The sequence below is a fragment of the Apium graveolens genome, chromosome 2 (genome assembly GCF_009905375.1).
Source record: "Apium graveolens cultivar Ventura chromosome 2, ASM990537v1, whole genome shotgun sequence".
NCBI lineage: Eukaryota > Viridiplantae > Streptophyta > Magnoliopsida > Apiales > Apiaceae > Apium > Apium graveolens.
This window is the reverse complement of record NC_133648.1, coordinates 52348958-52369620: the sequence shown is the minus strand read 5'-3', so window position 1 is coordinate 52369620 and position 20663 is coordinate 52348958. Positions and strand designations below refer to the sequence as shown.

General features: G+C 34.9%; 1 protein-coding gene and 1 non-coding gene across 2 annotated transcripts; one reads left to right on the top strand and one right to left on the bottom strand.

Moving 5' to 3' along the window:
• The first annotated feature begins 5026 nt into the window (after positions 1 to 5026).
• Positions 5027 to 8904, top strand: LOC141707421 (UDP-D-apiose/UDP-D-xylose synthase 2). The gene is made up of 9 exons (XM_074510577.1): positions 5027 to 5427; positions 6401 to 6493; positions 6624 to 6731; positions 7361 to 7475; positions 7555 to 7688; positions 7776 to 7877; positions 7958 to 8050; positions 8154 to 8289; positions 8395 to 8904. The coding sequence occupies exons 1-9, from the start codon at positions 5152 to 5154 to the stop codon at positions 8505 to 8507; spliced, it is 1170 nt and encodes a 389-aa protein (XP_074366678.1). The 5' UTR covers positions 5027 to 5151; the 3' UTR covers positions 8508 to 8904.
• Positions 8905 to 11641: 2737 nt separating this feature from the next.
• On the bottom strand, positions 11642 to 11714 carry TRNAR-UCU (transfer RNA arginine (anticodon UCU)). The gene has a single exon. It is a non-coding gene; the product is annotated as a tRNA-Arg (tRNA).
• Between the last annotated feature and the right edge of the window lie 8949 nt (positions 11715 to 20663).

The window sequence follows — 20663 nt, the reverse complement described above, 5'->3', positions numbered from 1 at the left end:
TAGAACTACTGTTTATTTTGCTAGATTCTATCAGCTTATCTATAGTTTCTGTTGTGATAATAAGCCCCAATCTGCTAGTGAATTAATTTCATCATTCAGACTAGCTAAAAGAGCTTTTAATGACTTATTATCTACTGATAATAAGAAGGCTGTGTTAAGACCCCTCCTAATTCCTATATCTGTCAAACAAGCCTTAATAACCTACGATCCAGTTAAATACACTGCACTATATCCTGATGTTCAACCATCTGAACCTCATTCATCAGCACCTACCACCTCTACTCAACCACCTCAAACTTCTCAACCTCAACCTTCAGATCCTACAGTACAGCCTTCATCTTCCAAACCTAAGAGGACTAAGAAAGTACCTCAGACACAACAGAAGAGAAGGAGATTCATTCTGAGAGATGAATCAGATGCTGGGGAACAGGATCCTGTATCAGAACCTGTTGTTCTGGAAGCTGAGAAGGTCTCTTCTCAGAAGGATGTTGATATTGGGAGTTCTAGGCCCCTAAAAAGGCTTAGAAAGCGTAATTCTGATGATACAGCTCCTAAAGACTCCTCAAAAGCTAAAAGATTCAAATCATTGGCAAAAAGGCCTGAAGATTCTGGTAAAGGAATGGAAGCAACAGCTAAGGAAGGGGGTCAGGAATCTCTGATCTCACAAGACCCTGTTGAAGCTCACAATTCTCCTAGTGCTGATCCAGACCTTCATGCAACTCATCTATCTCCACTACATGAGCCAGAATGCTCACATTTCCACTCCTCCAGTATCTCCAGTACATGCTGATAACCAGGGGCCAAGTGATGAAATTGACATCCATAACTTGGAAGTGCCTCAGGTTTTGAATCTAGAAGCTCCACCAACTAAAGTCACTCCACCAACAACACCAATTCCTGATGCTGATTTTAATCCATAATTGCCTACAACACCTTCTCTGCATCTAGATATTGAAGATCAGATTTTAGGTGAGCATCAGAATATGGTTGTTGATCAAAACTTAGTTGGAGATCAGCACTTAGAGGATGATGTTGAAGCCTCCATAGCCTCTCATACTGTTCTTTTATCAGCGAATGCTGAAGATGTTGACTCTGTAAGTTCTGATGCTGCAAATATTGATGATACTGGTAATGCTGCTACAAATGCAGATGTTGATGTAGCTGGTCCTTCTGGACATGCACCTCTACAAGCTCCTTCAAAAGCTGAGATAGTCAAGAAGTTTGTTACATGGGAAGCACCAGTCCCTTGGATTGAAACTCCTAGAGGACACGAGTGGACTAAAGAATGGAACTCCGTCAGTTTTGTTCCTTCTGAAAAGATTCTTGCTCAGCACTTGGCAAAAGCTGATGAGATGCTAGTTAATGATGATTTCAAGACACAACTAAGAGTTACTGCACTTAGTACAAGACACCTTCAAGGTCAACAATCTGTAACTCAGGCCAAGGTGGACAAGATTCAAGAATCCTTGATTCAACAAGATACAGTTGTCAAGCTGGACAAGAAGATGTTTTTCAAACCTACATTTGACAGAATTGCCTACATTGAGAAAACCCAAGAGAAGCAACAGTCTCAGATTGATGAAATTTTGAAAAATCAGGCTTCTCAGCAATCTCAACTCAATAAGATCCAATCCTCAGTGGAATTGTTTGTCTATCTTCTTTTACCCTACTGATGCCAAAAAGGGGGAGAAAGTAGTTAAGTCCAAATGCAAACCTGTTAAGATACTGAAGGGAAAGGATGATGGTAATGACCCGGGAAACTCTGGAATGGGTGGAGGTCATGGTCAAGGTAAAGATCATTCATCAAGTAAAGTTGGAACTACAAGTCATAGAACTGGTAAAAGGATAAGTTTTGATGAACTTTTGGAACTTGATGAGGTAATTTCAAGACAGTTATTTCTGAAAGAAAATCCAGGAATGGACTTTGAGAGTCTAAAGGAAGAAGAAGCTAGACTTAAGTTAGAAAAAGTCATCTCCAAATCTGAAGCTTCTGTTGTTGAAAAGAAACTTCCTACGGCTAAAGGCATTGTGATAAAAGAAAGGACAAATCATGTGGCAACCAAGGCCAAATCACAATTGCAGATAGATCTAAGGTCCAAGGGCAAAGAAAAAGTTGGAGAACCTGTAAAGGTTTATGTGCCTCCTATGGATGAACAAATATCTGATGAAGATGCTAATCTTACTCTGGTTTCAAGGAAGATTTCTCAAATAACCTCTAACATGGCTCAAGTTGTTCAGAGTCAAGATATAGTAAGTTCTGATATGACACTGAAGCAAGCAACCTCTGACATAGCTCAAGTTGGTTTGATATCAGAAGATAAGTCAAAGGAAACCTCTGACATTGCCCATGTTAAATCCTCAAAGCTACTCCTACCGGGATTCACTAAAGCCAAACAGACTCAACCTTTGAAGACTGCAGCAAGTGGTTTTGAAGCAAGAGTGGTTACTGGAAAGTAAGCAAGAGATAAATCTGGATTGGGTAGTGCTGATGAAAGAAGAGTGCAGAACACAAACAATGATCCAACTTCCTTAAATGAACCAGGTGTTGGAGCAACTCCTGAAAGATTGAATCAGCTTGAATCTGTACAGATGGTTTACCATACCTTCTTGAAAGAACACATCTTGTTATACTTCATGACATATGGAAGGGTTTACCATATTAGGCAGAATGTTATACCACTGAAGTACTATGAGGAACTAGAACATGTTTTATTCTTACTTCAAGTGAAGAACAGATTAACAGATAGTACTGCAAATTATTTGAAGACTCAAATTCAGAGACAGAAGAAGCTTTATTCTGTAAGGTCTGACAGCACATACTGTCCTAAGTACAGAGATCACAAGGGTGATATTGTCGAGATGAAGCCTAACTCTGCTAAGATTATAACTACCTTTCTGGGTTATAAGGCTGTAGAATTCAATCTTGAGTCTAACAAGACATATTTGATCAGACTGGATCAGGAGATAAGGAAAGCTAAAATAAATGATCTCAGGGCTGCTATCTTTCAAATTGGTGAAGATACAGTTGAATTGAAAAATGTTAAAAGGAGAATGATTGATGAACTCAAATATGCTGAGAGATGTTTGTTAAAGAACTATCTCAGAACAACTCCTGACATTGAAGAGATCAGTAATTGAAGCCAAGTCAAGATCTACAACTGCTCAAATTCTGATGTGTATACAGACTAAAGTTGTTATCAGAAGTTAAAGTTAGTAAAGCTTTAAGGACTGTAAGTTGTAGTTATCTAGTCAAATTCTCATGCATTTGTACTTAATGTTTTTGACATCATCAAATATCTGTTAAACTTGTATATTATGCTAATTTATAAGTTGGGGGAGATTGTTAGATATATTTGATAATGTCATGTCTAATATGATTTGTGTTTAGTTTTTAGATCTTACTTAAACAGGACAAATCAGTACTTAACTGGAAATCAGCACTTATACTGAAGTCAGAACTTAGGTTGTCAGAACTTAAGTTATCAGGAGATAATATCAGGACTTAAGGAGACTTTCAGATAAGGAAGGCGACTGATTGAAAGGAAAGAAGATCAAGACAAACGCAAGAAGAGATATGCATGAAGAAGGAATTCTATGAAGAATAGAATACTTGTAAGAAAAGATATATGATTGATATATTTTAGGAAGCAGAATTATATTCCATATCAATTAGCGATTATCTTGTAACTGTGTAGTATATAAACATAGACATAGGGTTTACACTATAAGTGTTATCATTATCGAGAATAATATTCATTGTAACCCTAGCAACTCTCGTGATATTTTGTTCATCACTGAGAGAGAACAGTTCTAATTGTAATAGAGTTTAATAAAGTTTATTTTCTGTTACTTGTGTTCTTTGAATTCGATTTGATTGTGCTATACACTGTATTCAACCCCCCCTTCTACAGTGTGTGTGACCTAACAAAAAATACTTTAAACAAATATATATTTATATATTCGTGATTAATAATATTATTTATATACTTTATTCCAAGATTAATGAAAGTAGATATAGTAAGTACACGATATATATTTGGATAATATTGATAAAACATATAATTCTATGTTTCTTTTTTGCCGAACTTAAATATTTTCAACAAAGCAATGTTTTCATAAAATATATCATGTAAACTAATACATCTTTACGATGATCTAGTTGCTAATATATGTAGTCTTCAAAATTTCGAATAAAACTCGATCCGATTTAAATTAGAAAAATCCGATCTGCCCCGAAAAAGAGTCCGGTAAAGTCCGCCTCGAGGGCCCAAACGGGCTTGACATTTTCGAAAAACCCAGTCCGGTCAAAGTCCGAAAAGTCTAGCCCAACTAAAACGGAGCATTTTAAGGATCGGTCAAAACCCGACCCGGTGTACCTTTTGTTCTCTTGCTGGGATGTCTATAAAGGAATGTGAGTTAATAGTATAGTAAATCAGTACTGCCTCCGTCCCGGTAGCTAGTATACGTTTACTATTTACCCGTATTTCGAGACTTCTCTAAAATGCCCGTAAGGGTTGGCTGGTTAAAGAGGGGATAACTATTCTCTTGGTCACATGTTCGAATATCACAGGAGGAGAATTTATGATTATGCCTCCTGAACCAGAGTCTGTCGCTTAAATGCGGTTTACCTTGGTTCACGTAGTTTGCAGGCTATTGTGTGAGCCCGTAGGGTTTACCCGGTGCACACCCGAAGGGTAGCGGCTGCGGGTTACCTACGATAAAAAAAATTCTCTAAAATATAGTTTTATAATATTTTTTTAATTTTTTTAATAAAAGTTTAAATATAAAACTTTTATTCAGAAAAAAAATTAAAAAAATATTATAGAATTATAGGATATATGGAGTAATATGATTAACATCTTTATAAGATCCCACGTTTGTAAAAACACGTACATTTCAAAAGTCACATTAAAAAATAACAGAAAGAAAAATACAGTAAAAAAGGCGTGTGGACTCATAGGCAACCTGTTCTCACTCGCGCAAGTGAGCTTTTAAAATAAAGATGAAAGGTGAGAGAGGCCACGGATTCTTAGAAGCATCTCCCTCCCTCCCTTTCTTAGCTTTAAATACCCCCACCTCTCTCTCTCTCTCTCACTCATACACTCCCTAACATTTCCTTCCAGAGAGATCTGCAAATCTATACACACACCAATGGCGTCGTCGGCGACCAGAGTAGATCTTGACGGAAATCCAATCACCGGAATTACGATTTGTATGATCGGCGCCGGCGGATTTATCGGATCTCATCTCTGCGAGAAGCTCATGTCCGAGACTTCTCACAAAGTGTTGGCTGTTGATGTGTATAATGATAAGATTAAGCACTTGCTTGAACCGGACGGTTTGCCTTGGACCGGCAGGATTCAGTTTCATCGTATCAATATTAAAAACGATTCTCGCCTTGAAGGTCTCATTAAGATGGCGGATCTGGTATTTTTTCAACTTTTTCGGTTTTATTCTGATTTTTTTTTGTTAGATTTGGTTGTTAATTGATGTGAATTGTGGATTTTATGTGGATCTGGAGTTGATTTGGTGGTTATTTGAGTCCGCATTGTGGAATTTGTGTTTTGTTTGGTTGTGGATTTGTGATTGTTGTTTGAGTTTCGTGATTTGCTGGTTTCTGTGGATTCGAGATCTCGTACGGTCTGAATTTCGTAATTTGTAGTTTAAGAGGATTTTAGGCGGACCTTTGCGGTTGATTCATGAGTTTTGAACTGATTTTGATGCGTTTTTAGACCCTGTATCTGTAATCGACACTTTGTTGATCGGTTATATGTGTGTTGTCGATTTCAAAGTGACTGTGATGTGGTGTATTGTTTTGAATTTGTGGCTATATCATTCACACTGTATTGATCTGTGTAGTAAGTGTTGTTTACGATGAGATTCTTGTTTTTGTTTAAGTTGCGAGGATATTACTAACGAGGTTCTCGCAGAATATTATTCACAATATATATATTTACGAGGATCTTTAGAACATTGTCGTTGATATTTCAGCTTTGAACTAATTTTGATGCATCTGGTAAATCGTTTTTAGTCTGTTGCTTTGAAGTGCACTCTACATTAATCCACTTATTTGTGTGTTGTCGTTGATATTTTGGTTTTGAAGTGACTTCAATTCTTTTAGTGAATTGGTTTATATCTGTTGCTATGAAGAACACACAGCATTGATTTGCGTGGATTATATTTTTGGTGAAGTTGCTAGTATTGACGTTTTCACGATAATATATAGCTGTATCAAAATTTCTTAGACTCTGTTGTAATGTATTGGATTTGCTGAGTAAATCTGAATCTCGAATCACACGGTGGCAAAAAATAGATATCGTACTTATACTAGTTATGTAGTTTGTTAAGTGCTGAACACTGGTTTTTTTTGTTCTAAACTTCCACATATCTTCTTGTGCAGACTATAAATCTTGCAGCAATTTGTACTCCAGCAGACTACAATACCCGCCCTCTTGATACAATCTATAGCAACTTCATTGATGCTTTGCCTGTGGTATGCGACTGTTTTGTTTTAAATTTACTCATTTTTTTCTGTGAAGTCTACATCTGGTAAATAGGCCAGATGTTGATTTGTTGTCTTTTTGTTGATGACCTGAACTATATGCGTTTTCTCTTGCTTTTAGGTGAAGTACTGTTCGGAGAACAATAAGCGTCTTATTCACTTCTCCACCTGTGAAGTCTATGGGAAAACAATTGGTAGTTATCTTCCCAAAGACAGTCCCTTGCGCCAGGTAAGGGGCTTTGCTTTTTTTTTATATGTGATAGTTGTCACTTTTTCTTAAAGATTATACATTCATGTTTAGGCTGGTTATAAATTTTTTCTGCATAATATATGTTCTACCATCTGCTAAGTTATCCCGCCAATCATATGCTGTTACTTTAACATAGAGAATGTTTTTTGCTTAAGATTTCATTTTAATAGCACATGATTAAGGATGTATTGAAGAGTTTAGGCTCTTTTGTAAATGTTGCTCATCATAACTCATCATTTTGTTGTCAGGCTACCATGTTAGATCACACATCTGTTTGCCTAGTAGAATGTGAAAACTATAGATGCATGCTTCCAGCATTGTTCTCTCTTACTGGATTAGAGACCTCCTTCAAAAAAATTAAAAAATTATATTAACTAGATCAGAGATCAGCTGCCACCATATATTTTATATCTGTTACTAGTCTTCAAATTACTAGTTCTGCTGGTGGAGATTAATAGTACTGTATAAACGACAATTATATACTGACTACATAGAACTGCTGGCAAGTGTTGTACTGTTTCCCAACTTTAATTGATATACATGTTTAAATGTTTGAAGTTTGCAATTCTAAAAAGATTCCATGTCTCCAATATGTTAAAATATAACAGGATCCTGCTTATTATATTCTAAAAGAGGATGAGTCCCCTTGCATCTTTGGCTCGATTGAGAAACAGAGGTGGTCCTATGCATGTGCTAAGCAATTGATTGAGAGGCTAATCTATGGTCAGTGACACAATAATTTGTTAGATGTTCCTTCCATCTTTTCCACATTATTGTTTACACCCCATTTGACTTTTGACAGCTGAGGGTGCTGAAAATGGTCTTGAATTTACTATTGTGAGACCTTTTAACTGGATTGGACCTAGGATGGATTTCATTCCCGGTATTGATGGTCCCAGTGAGGGTGTCCCCAGAGTTCTCGCGTGCTTTAGTAATGTCTGTCCACTCTCTATCTTGGTTTACTATTAGTTATCCAAACTGTATTAAGCATTAGCCCTGATGTCATTCTTTTTGTATACCTAGAATCTCCTGCGACGTGAGCCACTTAAGCTTGTGGATGGTGGCGAATCACAGAGAACCTTCATTTACATCAAAGATGCCATTGAAGCAGTCATGTTGATGATTGTGAGTAAATTTTTCTCTCGTTTCATCTTTTTAAATGTTTGACTCTGGACTAGAAGGTGAATAACATGTTCATATCTCAGGAAAATCCTGCCAGGGCTAATGGTCATATATTTAATGTTGGGAACCCTAACAATGAAGTTACAGTCAGGCAGCTTGCTGAAATGATGACCCAGGTAGACAAGCAATTCTGCTACTCTGTGTTAATTATTTTTTTCCTCAATTGAAGAGATGAATCTAGAGATCCCTATTTATGCAATAGTCTTTTGTGTTTGGCAGGTGTATTCAAAGGTGAGCGGAGAACCATCTATAGATAGTCCAACCATTGATGTAAGCTCCAAAGAATTTTATGGTGAAGGGTATGACGACAGTGATAAGAGGATTCCAGACATGACTATCATCAACAAGCAACTTGGTATTGCTACTTTCTTGTATTTGTTCTAATTGCCAGTGTCTCTACTAAATTTTCTGAGTGAAATGTACGAGTTTACAAATGTTATTGGTTTTGAAATTTTACCAGGTTGGAACCCTAAGACATCACTCTGGGATTTGCTTGAATCGACTCTTACCTACCAACACAGGACATATGCTGAAGCTATTAAGCAAGCTATTGCTAAACCAATTGCAAGTTAAAGGGAAGAAGTGTGGTGCTTGTTTGCTCGTAAAAACCAGTTCTGTGATGTGTGCTAGTCTCTGGTGTTTAAATTCTTTGTAAGAACCTGAAAATATATCAATATGGTTAATTCTTGTATAATCTATACTACCTTTGGTCTTCCATATGTTCATTAGTTGATAGGCACAGTTGATGAGAAATTTGTACCAGTATTTGTCTGAGTAGTCTGGTAAGGAACTGCCATAAGCCTAATTGTGCAGTGACACATCTCAAGTAAAGCCCCTTCGCCAGGGTCTTGATGTTTTTAATTTTTCCCATCTGCTCTCCAGTAAGGAGTGTTGTATTATTTTCATTCTTACACAAATACTACTTGTTTCCTAGATTTATTACATAATTTATCCCTAAAGGTTTCATTTACTTTTAAGAACGATTTAAGTTAGCTAAGCAAGGAGTACTAGTATAGTACTTGAATGTAAACCATACCTATGTGGTGTATCCTCCGGAAGAGTTGGGTATTCTAAATGAGTATGGAGAGCCTCGGAGCCTGTTTCTGCTGATTTCCCCGGCCCAAAGAGAAATTTTGAAGTAGGACTCCCTTTGTCCCTCCTCTAGGAAGTATATATCGGGGATGGGGAGCCACTAGCCAGACATATATTTCTAGCACTCTTTTGTAACATACTTTCATAAATTATTTTAATTTTTTTAAAATAAAAAGTTGATGTTTAAAGTTTAATAAAAAAATAAATTTTAAAAATAAATTATGGAAGTATGTTTTATACTCATCTTAAAATTTATGTTAATGTGTTCATAAATCAAGATTTGTCATATATGAGCCACATCATTTACTAAAATATTTGGGAAAGGTTTTTGAGAAATGTAGTACTATTTTTAAAAAAATGTATAAAATTGAACGAGAAGAATTGCACGGGACAGGAGGGAGTAGGAGAAATGAATATGGTTTCTTGATGATTATATTTGTTAAATAAATGTATGTGATTAGGCTGGTAAATTGATTCGGGTTATCTGGTATCTCAACTTATATACGATTAAAAAATATGATATATGTCTCATACTCGTTTTAAATATGATTCAAATCTGGCATAAAAAATATATCAGAATAAAATATAATCCCGAATACGAGTACTTATATACCCGCTCAGATTACGTATCATATTTTTTTCTTATAAAATGATCAGACCTAAATATGATCCGTGGTCCGTATTTGGTTTAAACTTAAATATCACTATAGTTTTAACTAATTCAACTTCTAGGTAAATATCAATTTATAATTTATTAATATCTTATATAAATATAATTTATAACTAAATATGATTTACCCACCTTTAAAATATAAAAATTGTAATATTATTTACTTGATACTTTATATATTTAAGTTTTTAATTTGTGATTATTTAGTATCTTATGATATTATATCTATTTTAGAAAAAAATGATCATTATATAATATAAATTAAAATTATTTTGTGATATTAGTGAATCATATTTGTCTCGATCCGATGGATCAAAAACTACCCAGTTAGAGAAAGGAAAATAAAATATTGACTCATATCTGGTTTGAATCCGGACTTACATCGGATCAAAAACTACCAGAGAAAGGAAAATACGATATTGACTCATATCTGGTTTGAATTCGGACTTATAATACCCGGGATCGATATGTATCCGAATATCGGATCCAAATTTGGAGACTACAAAAACTAAATGATCTAAATCATGAGCAAAGGGGTACCGTAATCGTCTGGATCATTATTTGATTATAAAAAGTACGGTGATGTAAATATGTTTTGCTGGCTGATAAGAATGGATTATCCGTTACATCGCTGATCGGTTATTGTATTTGTGTGTACGGATAAATTAATAATCTCTTTAAATTAATAATTTCTCGTGACACCGAATCGTATCCTTTATTCTAAATTAATAATTTGCTAAATTTATAAGATAATATTTTTTATTAACGCTTATAAGTCCCACATAATATATAAATTAATAATTACATATTATATTAAAATTATAAATTATTAGGATGCATTTTTATAATAAGCCTCAATTATAAACTGTTTTTTTTTTAAAATTGATGTTGTCTTTTACTTCATCTTGAATCTTTTTTAATGCATTATGGAGCTCTAGCGTACTATATTTATATTGGAAGAGAAAATTATGTAATGTAATTGCTGCTTTAAGGACATCTTTTCGTGAGACGGACTCCAATTGTGTATTATCATCTTCATCAACTTCATTTTCTTTCTTATTTTCCAAGACACTGCTAATAATTTGTTCATCATCTAACAATTTACTTAAATTTATAAATATTTCTTAATGTTATTTTAAATATTAAATAGATGAAAATAAATTATTATTCTGAGAATTATATATGTTATAAAATTTTAAATAATATATTTCGATAAATTAATAAATTATTAATATATCGATAAATTAATAAATTATTAATTTATCAATATATTAATATTTCGATTAATCAATAATTTTTCATGATCCCAAAGTATTAATTTATCGAGGTTTTACTTATTATTGTTCAGTTGATGTCTGAAAATTTGTTCGTCATAAACGCTGGACAGCGTTGCAGTAAAGCGTTCAATTTATTTCTTCGAATACATATATTCAAATCAACGGATTCACTTAGAAAAGAAAAATCACCGGATTCGTGGTAATTTTATCGAAATATTTTTGTGACTCGAGTCTATAAAAGGCACAAATAAAAAGTGTTAGTTGAATGCAGGTAAACTCAAATTTTCTGTTGAAATTTGAAGTTGCTAACAAATAATAAAAACAATAATGATGACTGATGCGTATGTTATTTTTAATTTTTATAAAGATTATAATAATTTCTTTTGTTGAGAATCATCTCAAAGCAGAGAATAATGTAATTTGTCTGTAATTAAATTTACTTAATTAAAGTTGAAACATACAAACTGTTTCTAAAAAATGTTGAAACATACAAAGCTGTGTCTAAATAAATAAATAATAGATAAATTAATAATCTTGCCATTCCCAATATAATAAAAAATTGTATTTTTGACCTAAATAAATGAATAAAATATTTCCTTATTCATGGATACAAAACAGAACAGGACAAGATCAAGAGAAAACAGGGGGCAATAATTTCAAAAAAGGAGCACACCCGGTGGGACTCGAACCCACAATCGCCTGATTAGAAGTCAGACGCCTTATCCATTAGGCCACGGGTGCTTGGTTGTACAGTTTCAGCCAAACTAATATAAATATAAAATCAATAAAGCACAGAAAAGAATCCCGTAATTGACTCTGGACTACACATGGTAGATAACGACTTACCAACCAAACGACATCGTTTCATCTCCCAAACTCTCAGAAAGAATTAATTTACCCAGATACATACAAAAATAAAAACACACTTATCAAATCAATCAACTCTTTCTTATATTTTCAATATCAGATCTTTATAAAAGCACGCAGCTCTCGATCAATTCAATGATACTACTTCATTTACATCCAAGCTTGAGCTACTCCAATTACTAAGAACACAGCATCAGTTCACTCCTGGTACTTGACTTTCATTGTTGTTAGATGATTTATTACTTATTTTTCACTGTAATTGTTGTTAATTATGTTACTGAGCTTGTTTTATTGAATTGTGGTGTGATCTCATAGTGTTATTTCAATTAGTAATTTAGTGAACTGCGATTTTTCGAAATGTAGATATGGATTATTAGTTGATTGTAGTTTGTGTGATGAAATTGTTTTGTTGTTTCTAAGTAATTTGTCTAATTAAGGATTGTGAGGCGGTTATGTGTCTAAGTGCTGGACTCGTGACAATTTGTATTTTAATATGTTTTCGAGTATCATCGGTTACTAGTACTGAGATAAAATCGAAGAGTCACGGTAATTGAGTTCGAGAGTGCAGTGTTAAAATGCTAATATCATTTTTTATTTTTTATTTTCAAATGGAGTTTGATCAGGTGGTGTGTATGTTTTCTAATTTTCTTCAAGTAATAGGGTGTTCCTAGTATTACATAATGTTTGCGGAGTTAGTTATCGAGTTGCAAATGTGTCTTTTTTTGTGCGTGCTTAACGCTCCCTACTGGTTTTTGAAAATAATTAGTGTGTGTGTGTGTGTGTGCTCGACTGCTCGCACATTATGTTTAGTTCAATTATTTTGATATACATGGAAATTGGACAGTGGTGTTAGTTCAGGTGGTATACTGGTATATATATTTTAATTTATGGATGCTTTAGTTAAAGTTCAAATATACTCACAAACATTAAATCTGAGTTCGAATCATATCCACATTTGGTAATTGTTCCAGTCATGGATTTGATTTGATTGTTCCTTTAATTGCAGTCAGCACATCATCGTATATCAAATTCCACACAATAAAATCTACTTAATATCTCTCTTGACAAGCCTCAACCCTTTAAAGCTCTCAATACGATCACGAAAATGTTGGTAACTGAAAGTAAATTTGATTTACTTGTTAGTAGAATTTAAACATCAGGCTGAGTGTGTAGTCTGTGGGCACCTTAAGTTTGCATTTGTACTCCATATTGCACTTGATGCTGATTTAAGTTTACTTTGGTGAATGATAAAGCCTGCTTAACCAAGTCAAGCAGGTTGAAGCAATAATTTACCAACTATTTATATAAGCGATATATTTGGAAGTCTAGACATAGATATATAGATAGAGGGAGGGGAGGGAAGAGTAATGAGCATTTACCATTTATTGCTTCCGCTACCCAAAATCAAAACATTCGTTGGCTTAAACCTAGATTGAATGTAACTTAATAATTAGGTCTGAATGCTTTTGTGGGGCAGGTGCAGAGTTGGTGGCACTACTGAAACTATCATCATGGGAGTCTCTGGAAAATGGATTAAAGCATTGGTTGGACTAAAGAAATCAGAAAGATCAAAATCATCTGAGAAAGATGAAAATGTTGGTGCTCATCTCATAACTCTTTTTAACGCTTTGCATGTTCAAAGATATACAGTAGTACGGGTCTTATTTGTAACGCTTGGTTTAATATATGTGTAAAATAATCGTTCAAGTTCTCGCCTATCTGCAGGGTGTTAGAACTAGGGGTAAAAAATGATGAACCATATCTGATTGTAAATAACTGAACTAAAATGACGTATTTCGCTGGTTTAACCATCAAGTTATTCTCTTTGGTTCAGTTCAGGTAGGTGGAAATACTGAAATTTTGGTCGGTCCTCGATCCCCAGTTTGCAAGTAAAACCTTGAGTTGAACCAGAAAGACTGGAAATAACCCTACTAAATACAAAACAAAGTTATATTTATACTGATTTTATCTTATTTTACCCTTTAAAAAATTAGATGTATCATGCTAATGCTGTAATTCATGGTACTAAATTAGTCAATGTCCATCTTATTTCCAGTTCCCATTGTGAAAATTTTTCCTATAAAATTCTAACTTCTGTAGTATATATTGTTGTTACAAATAAAATAAAACCTAATTTGTGTATAATGTGCAAACTTAATTATGGAAAGCAAAACGTTATTATTGAATAAGTACTCGAGCTTCCTGAAGCGAATCATGATTTTAGACGAAAAACTGTACAAGTTGCAATTTATCACAGAGACGCACAGACACAGACACACAAAGAAGTAAGGTTTCAAGTTATCTCAGTCATGCAAGTGTATCTATTTCAATCCTTTACTGAACAAGTCTTAAATCTTCCACCTGCTGACTCTATGTACAATCTCTTTGATACCATGATATTGTAATACTTAGAACTGCATCAACTGTATGATTTCCACCTTTTAATTCTCTTATATTATGCCAATGGAAACTAATGGAACCAACTATGGAATGTAAGAAATTATAATTATATTTCTACATAATTTCTTCCTCATAAAATGGTCTATAGGAAACTCAAGAGTTAAAAATACCTCACTTAATTAATTCTGATGGATAATTAATTAAGAGGTAAGATATTGAGGTGAGATGGATGGTCCTCTCTCTGTCTATATATACATCCACCTTTTCCATCAAAAGTGTGGTATCAAGAACCAAAAGAACCCATAAAATAAATGTATATAGAAAAGAGAGAGATATTCATTCTTCTCCATTGAAGCACCGACGTACAAGACCTTGTTGCTATCAACTAATCGTCGCCATGTTGGGAGGTATGTTTCTACTTATATGTGATGATCATATAGTTCAAGATCCGTGAGTTTATGTGATTGTACTGTTCTCTCGGAACCTCTGTTTTGGATTCTTGTAAGTGTACAGTTTACTGTTCTTTTCAGAATCCATGTTAATGTATTTACGTGTGGTATCAGAGCCATGGTTACCGGACATATGATTATTCCTATTAGTATTAGTCCATCCTTATATGAGTACTATGTTGTCTCTAGGATAATGATCTTCATTGATTGTTATGTATGATATGTATTGATCGGACTATTGCCTCGAGAACTTATATCATCTTGTCTCTGGATTATGATTATAGTCTTACATGATAATGTTTTGACACGTGTATTATGTTGTTATGCATATTGACACCTTTAGTTACAGAATCATGTTTATGGTATCGGCTTCTGATTTTCCTGCTATCATAATTTTTATGATTATGTTTGGTCATCGTGTTGTAAAACTTGGTTCGTGTCTTATGCTGAATACGGTTTTATGAAGTTTTTCAGTTTTTTTATGATGATGCTTTACATAAGAAGATGATGTTAAAATGACCAACAATTATACTGATGACAAAGTTAGATTCTACCCACAGGAGAACCTGATCTTTTTCATTAGTTATTATGATTTGTTGGACCTTATAGATATTTTGAGTACTACCCACAGGAGTACTTGGAATCTTAAAATTGATGAATATATTTTTAAGTACTACCCACAGGAGTATTTAAACTTATGGAGAATTTTGAAAACTACCCACAGGAGTGTTCAAAATTCTTAACTAAAAGATTCATTTTATGTGTTCTTTTGATTAAATTTGTGTATCTCTATTTGCAGTTCATGCACCTTCTGCTCTTAATTCTTACGCTACATCTGTTGTTAAGCTCAATGGAACCAACTACTCAGAATGGAAAGAGCAAGTTGAGTTCTCGTTGGGAGTACTTGAATTGGACATGGCTCTCATGAAAGATAAGCCAAGTCCACTTACTGACTCAAGCACTCCCGAAGAAAGAAAGTTCCATGATGATTGGGAAAGATCCAACAGATTGAGCATAATGTTTATGCGGATGGTGATTGACACCAACATTAAGTCATCACTTCCCGCTGCTGAAAATGCTAAGGAATACTTAAAGAACATTGAAAAAAGGTTCAAGATAGCCGACAAGTCCCTTGCGGGAAAGCTGATGACAGATCTTGTAACCATGAAGTTCGATGGTTCTCGCACCATGAGTGCTCATGTCATTGAGATGATTGACCTTGCTGCCAAACTTAAGAATTTGGGATTGAAAATGGATGATGCTTTCCTCGTTCAATTTATCCTGACTAGTTTGCCTCTGCAATATGAACCATTCAAAATTCATTACAACACTATTACGGAAAAGTGGAGTTTGAATGAATTGACTAATAAATTGGTTCAGGAGGAATCTAGACAGAGATCACAAGGTATTAAGGCCGCTCATTTCACTCAAGGAACTACTAAGCAAGCTGGGAAAAAGAACAAAAGGTCACCATTTAAGTCTGATGAGTCTGATCAACCAATAAAGAAGAAAAGGAAGGATAATGTTTGTAAATTCTGTAAGAAACCTGGACATTTTCAGGTGGATTGCAATAAACGTAAGGCTTGGTTCGAAAAGAAAGGTAACCCGATGGGTTTTGTAAGTTATTTCGAATCAAAGCTAACTAATGTTCCTTCCTCTACTTGGTGGATAGACACTGGTGCTAATGTTCATGTTTCGAATTCCATGCAGGGATTCAGTACGAACCAAACTACAAATCTAAGTGATCGGGATTATATTTTTATGGGAAATAAAGACAAAGCTCCGGTGAAAGCTATTGGAACTTATCGTCTTAATTTAAGTAGTGACCATGTGTTGGACTTGTGTCAAACACTTTATGTACTGTCTATTTCCCGTAATCTTATTTCTGTTAGTGCACTGGATAAGTTTGGATATTCATTTGAGTTTGGCAATGGAAATTTCAGCTTATTTAAAAATTCTAGTTGTATTGGTTCTGGAATTTTGATTGATGGTTTTTACAAGCTGAAACTTAAAACTCCAAATGCCGAAATTAATTTCACCCTGCATGATAAAGAAAGAAAACGTAAGTCATCTAAAGATGACACTTACTTCGTGTGGCATAAAAGGCTGGGACACATATCCATTGAAAGAATCAAATGATTAATTAAGGATGGAACTTCCTCAATTGGATCTTAATAATGTTCTAGCATGTGTTGATTGTATAAAAGGAAAAACAACAAAAAACACAAAGAAAGGAGCCACAAGAAGTACCCAACTTCTTGAAATCATACATACAGACATTTGTGGACCTTTCGATGTTCCAACTTTTGGGGGTGAAAAATATTTCATCACATTTATCGACGATTATTCACGCTATTGTTATGTCTTTCTATTGCATGATAAATCTCAATCGGTGGATGTTGTACAAGTGTTCATCGCTGAGGCAGAAAGACGGACAAAAGAAAAGGTGAAAATCATCAGGTCAGATAGAGGTGGTGAATTTTATGGGAGGTATGATGAAACAGGACAACATCCTGGACCATTTGCTAAACTTCTCCAGAAACTTGGAATTATTGCTCAGTACACAACGCCTGGATCTCCATGGCAGAATGGTGTAGCTGAAAGAAGAAATCGTACGTATATAGAGATGGTTAGATCCATGATGAGTCACGCTAATTTGCCAATGTTCTTGTGGATGGAAGCCTTACGTACAGCCGTTTACATCTTAAATAGAGTTCCAAGCAAAGCAGTTCCAAAAACACCATTTGAACTGTGGAAAGGCTGGAAACCTAGTTTAAGTCATCTCCAAATTTGGGGTTGTCCGGCTGAGGCTAGAATATACAATCCACAAGAAAAGAAGTTGGATTTTAGGACGGTGAGTGGATATTTTATTGGATATCCAGAAAATACAAAAGGATATCGAATTTACTGTCCTAACCATAGTACGAGAATAGTTGAAACTGATAATGCTAAGTTCTATGAGAATGGTGAGACCAGTGGGAGCATAAAGCAAGATGATGTGATCATTCAAGAAGTAAGGGTGCAGGTTCCTTTACCCACTATTTCGAAAGATTTTGGGAACTCCTCTGTAAACACACATCAGAACACTGAGGAGAACCCAATGAATGATCAGCTCCATGATGAGGATCTCACGAATGATAGTGTTGACAGAGAGTCATCAGAAACACCATTAAGAAGATCTCAAAGACAAAAGAGATCGGCCATTTATGATGATTTCTTGCTTTATCTCATAGAATCTGATGAACATAAAGATCCGATTTCGTATGCTCAAGCCATCAAGGGCCCTGATTCTGACAAATGGGTTGATGCAATGATGGATGAATTAAAATCTATGAGTGATAATCAAGTCTGGGAAATCATTCAACTCGCACCAGGTCATAAAGCGATTGGTTGTAAATGGGTATATAAAACCAAACGAGATTCTAAAGGCGATGTTGAACGATATAAAGCTAGACTTGTGTTTAAAGGTTTTAATCAGAAAGAAGGCATCGATTATTTCGAGACTTTTTCTCCGGTTTCCAGAAAAGATTCTTTAAGAATCATCGTGGCTTTGGTGGCTCATTATGATCTCGAGTTACAACAAATGGACGTGAAAACCGCGTTCCTGAATGGAGACTTGCAAGAGGAAATTTATATGCGTCAACCCGAGGGCTTCATAATTGAAGGGCAGGAGCATATGGTCTGCAAACTTAAGAAATCAATATATGGACTAAGGCAAGCTTCCAGAGATTGGTATCTAAAATTTCATGAAACCATAACGAATTTCGGTTTCGTTGAAAATGTCATTAATACTTGCATATACCTTAAGTTTAGTGGGAGCAAATTCATATTTTTGATTCTGTATGTTGATGACATATTATTGGCTTGTAGTGATCTTGGTTTGTTGCGAGAGACAAAAGAATATCTCTCAAAGAACTTTGAAATGAAAGATATGGGAGAGGCTTCCTATGTTCTAGGCATAGCAATTTTTCGTGATAGAAGCCAAGGAACTTTAGGCTTGTCTCAAAAGGCCTATATCGATAAAGTTCTTAAGAGATTTAACATGTTGTCTTGTTCCGCTAGTCCTGTTCCATTGCATAAAGGAGACAAACTTGTTCTTAAGCAATGTCCTAGGACACCTATGGAACGAGAAGAAATGCAGAAGTATCCTTATGCATCTCTCGTGGGGAGCCTGATGTATGCACAGGTCTGTACCAGGCCTGACATTAGCCACGCCGTTGGCATGTTGGGAAGATTTCAGAGTGACCCAGGGATCGCTCATTGGAAGGCTGCAAAGAAAGTATTGAGATACCTAAAGGGAACCAAAAATCATATGCTTATGTACAGAAAGTCAAGTCATCCACAGATGATTGGCTATTTTGATTCGGATTTTGCTGGATGTCCTGATACAAGGCTCTACACTCTTGGATATACATATCTTTTATGTGGAGGTGTTGTTTCATGGAAAAGTCAAAAATCTGAAATGATTTTCGGATCCACTATGATGGCTGAATTTGTGGCCTGTTATGAAGCTTCCATTCAAGGATCATGGCTGCGCAATTTTGTTTCACAGTTTGGAGCCTTAAATTTCATCTCTAAACCATTTTCGGTCTACTGTGACAATCAAGCTGCGACATTCTTTTCTAAGCATGACAGGATTACAGACGGTTCAAAACACATGGACCTAAAATACCTGTTATTAAAGAAAGATGTTAAACTAAAGAAAATTGTCATTGAGTCCATATGCACTGATTTGCAAGTGGCAGACATACTCACGAAAGGACTGCCAATTAAGACCTTTGAAAGGCATGCTGAAAGTTTGGGTCTCTTGGACAGTTCCTGAATTATAGATTATGTCACTTGTTTTATGCATGTTTATGTAAAAGACAATTAACGGAGCTCTCTATATATATAACATCTGAAGTTTTCTGTTTCTTTCATCATAAAGGTGTACACACTTATGTTTGAGGTGAATGAAACATTATGTGACCATTAAGCCATTCTCATAATGACCTGGTTGTGAAAATTGCAGATGTTGTGGTACATGGAAGTAAACGTGTTGTGCAATAACACGGGCACGCCATGACTCATACATTTGTCAATTTATCAACTAAGAACTTAGAGTAAAACTGATGTACTTGTGCACATTCATGGCTTATTTCCTACAAGACCAAGTGGGAGACTGTAAGAAATTATAATTATATTTCTACATAATTTCTTCCTCATAAAATGGTCTATAGGAAACTCAAGAGTTAAAAATACCTCACTTAATTAATTCTGATGGATAATTAATTAAGAGGTAAGATATTGAGGTGAGATGGATGGTCCTCTCTCTGTCTATATATACATCCACCTTTTCCATCAAAAGTGTGGTATCAAGAACCAAAAGAACACATAAAATAAATGTATATAGAAAAGAGAGAGATATTCATTCTTCTCCATTGAAGCACCGACGTACAAGACCTTGTTGCTATCAACTAATCGTCGCCATGTCGGGAGGTATGTTTCTACTTATATGTGATGATCATATAGTTCAAGATCCGTGAGTTTATGTGATTGTACTGTTCTCTCGGAACCTCTGTTTTGGATTCTTGTAAGTGTATTTACTGTTCTTTTCAGAATCCATGTTAATGTATTTACATGGAACAGATCTATGCCAAGTCAGTGAAACACTGATTGAATTGGGCTTTGGTTCAAACTAGGCATTTCAATTTGCGCTTCATTTTTTCAAGAAAACTGCCTAAGACCCATAATCTATATCCCTATTTAGAACCGAAAGAACATTGCATTTGCAGTAATATCTCTTTAATGATCCTTGATACAGCCAATAAGTCAAGTTAGAGAATATTGATAAGCGGCAGGCGGTGGGATTTAAAATGGAACTTTAGGTAGCTATAACCAATGTGAATTTAATGAGATACAGTTAAAAAATGGGAAGATAATCTTTGGTAAAGTATCAAATGCATATAAAAGTTCTCTTATATAGCCTGACTTT

Coding starts and splice junctions, on each gene's coding strand:
- LOC141707421 (XM_074510577.1), top strand. CDS start 5,152: ATGGCGTCGTCGGCGACCAGAGTAGATCTTGACGGAAATCCAATCACC. Junction 5,428..6,400: donor TCATTAAGATGGCGGATCTG/GTATTTTTTCAA, acceptor CTTCTTGTGCAG/ACTATAAATCTTGCAGCAAT. Junction 7,878..7,957: donor AAGCAGTCATGTTGATGATT/GTGAGTAAATTT, acceptor TTCATATCTCAG/GAAAATCCTGCCAGGGCTAA.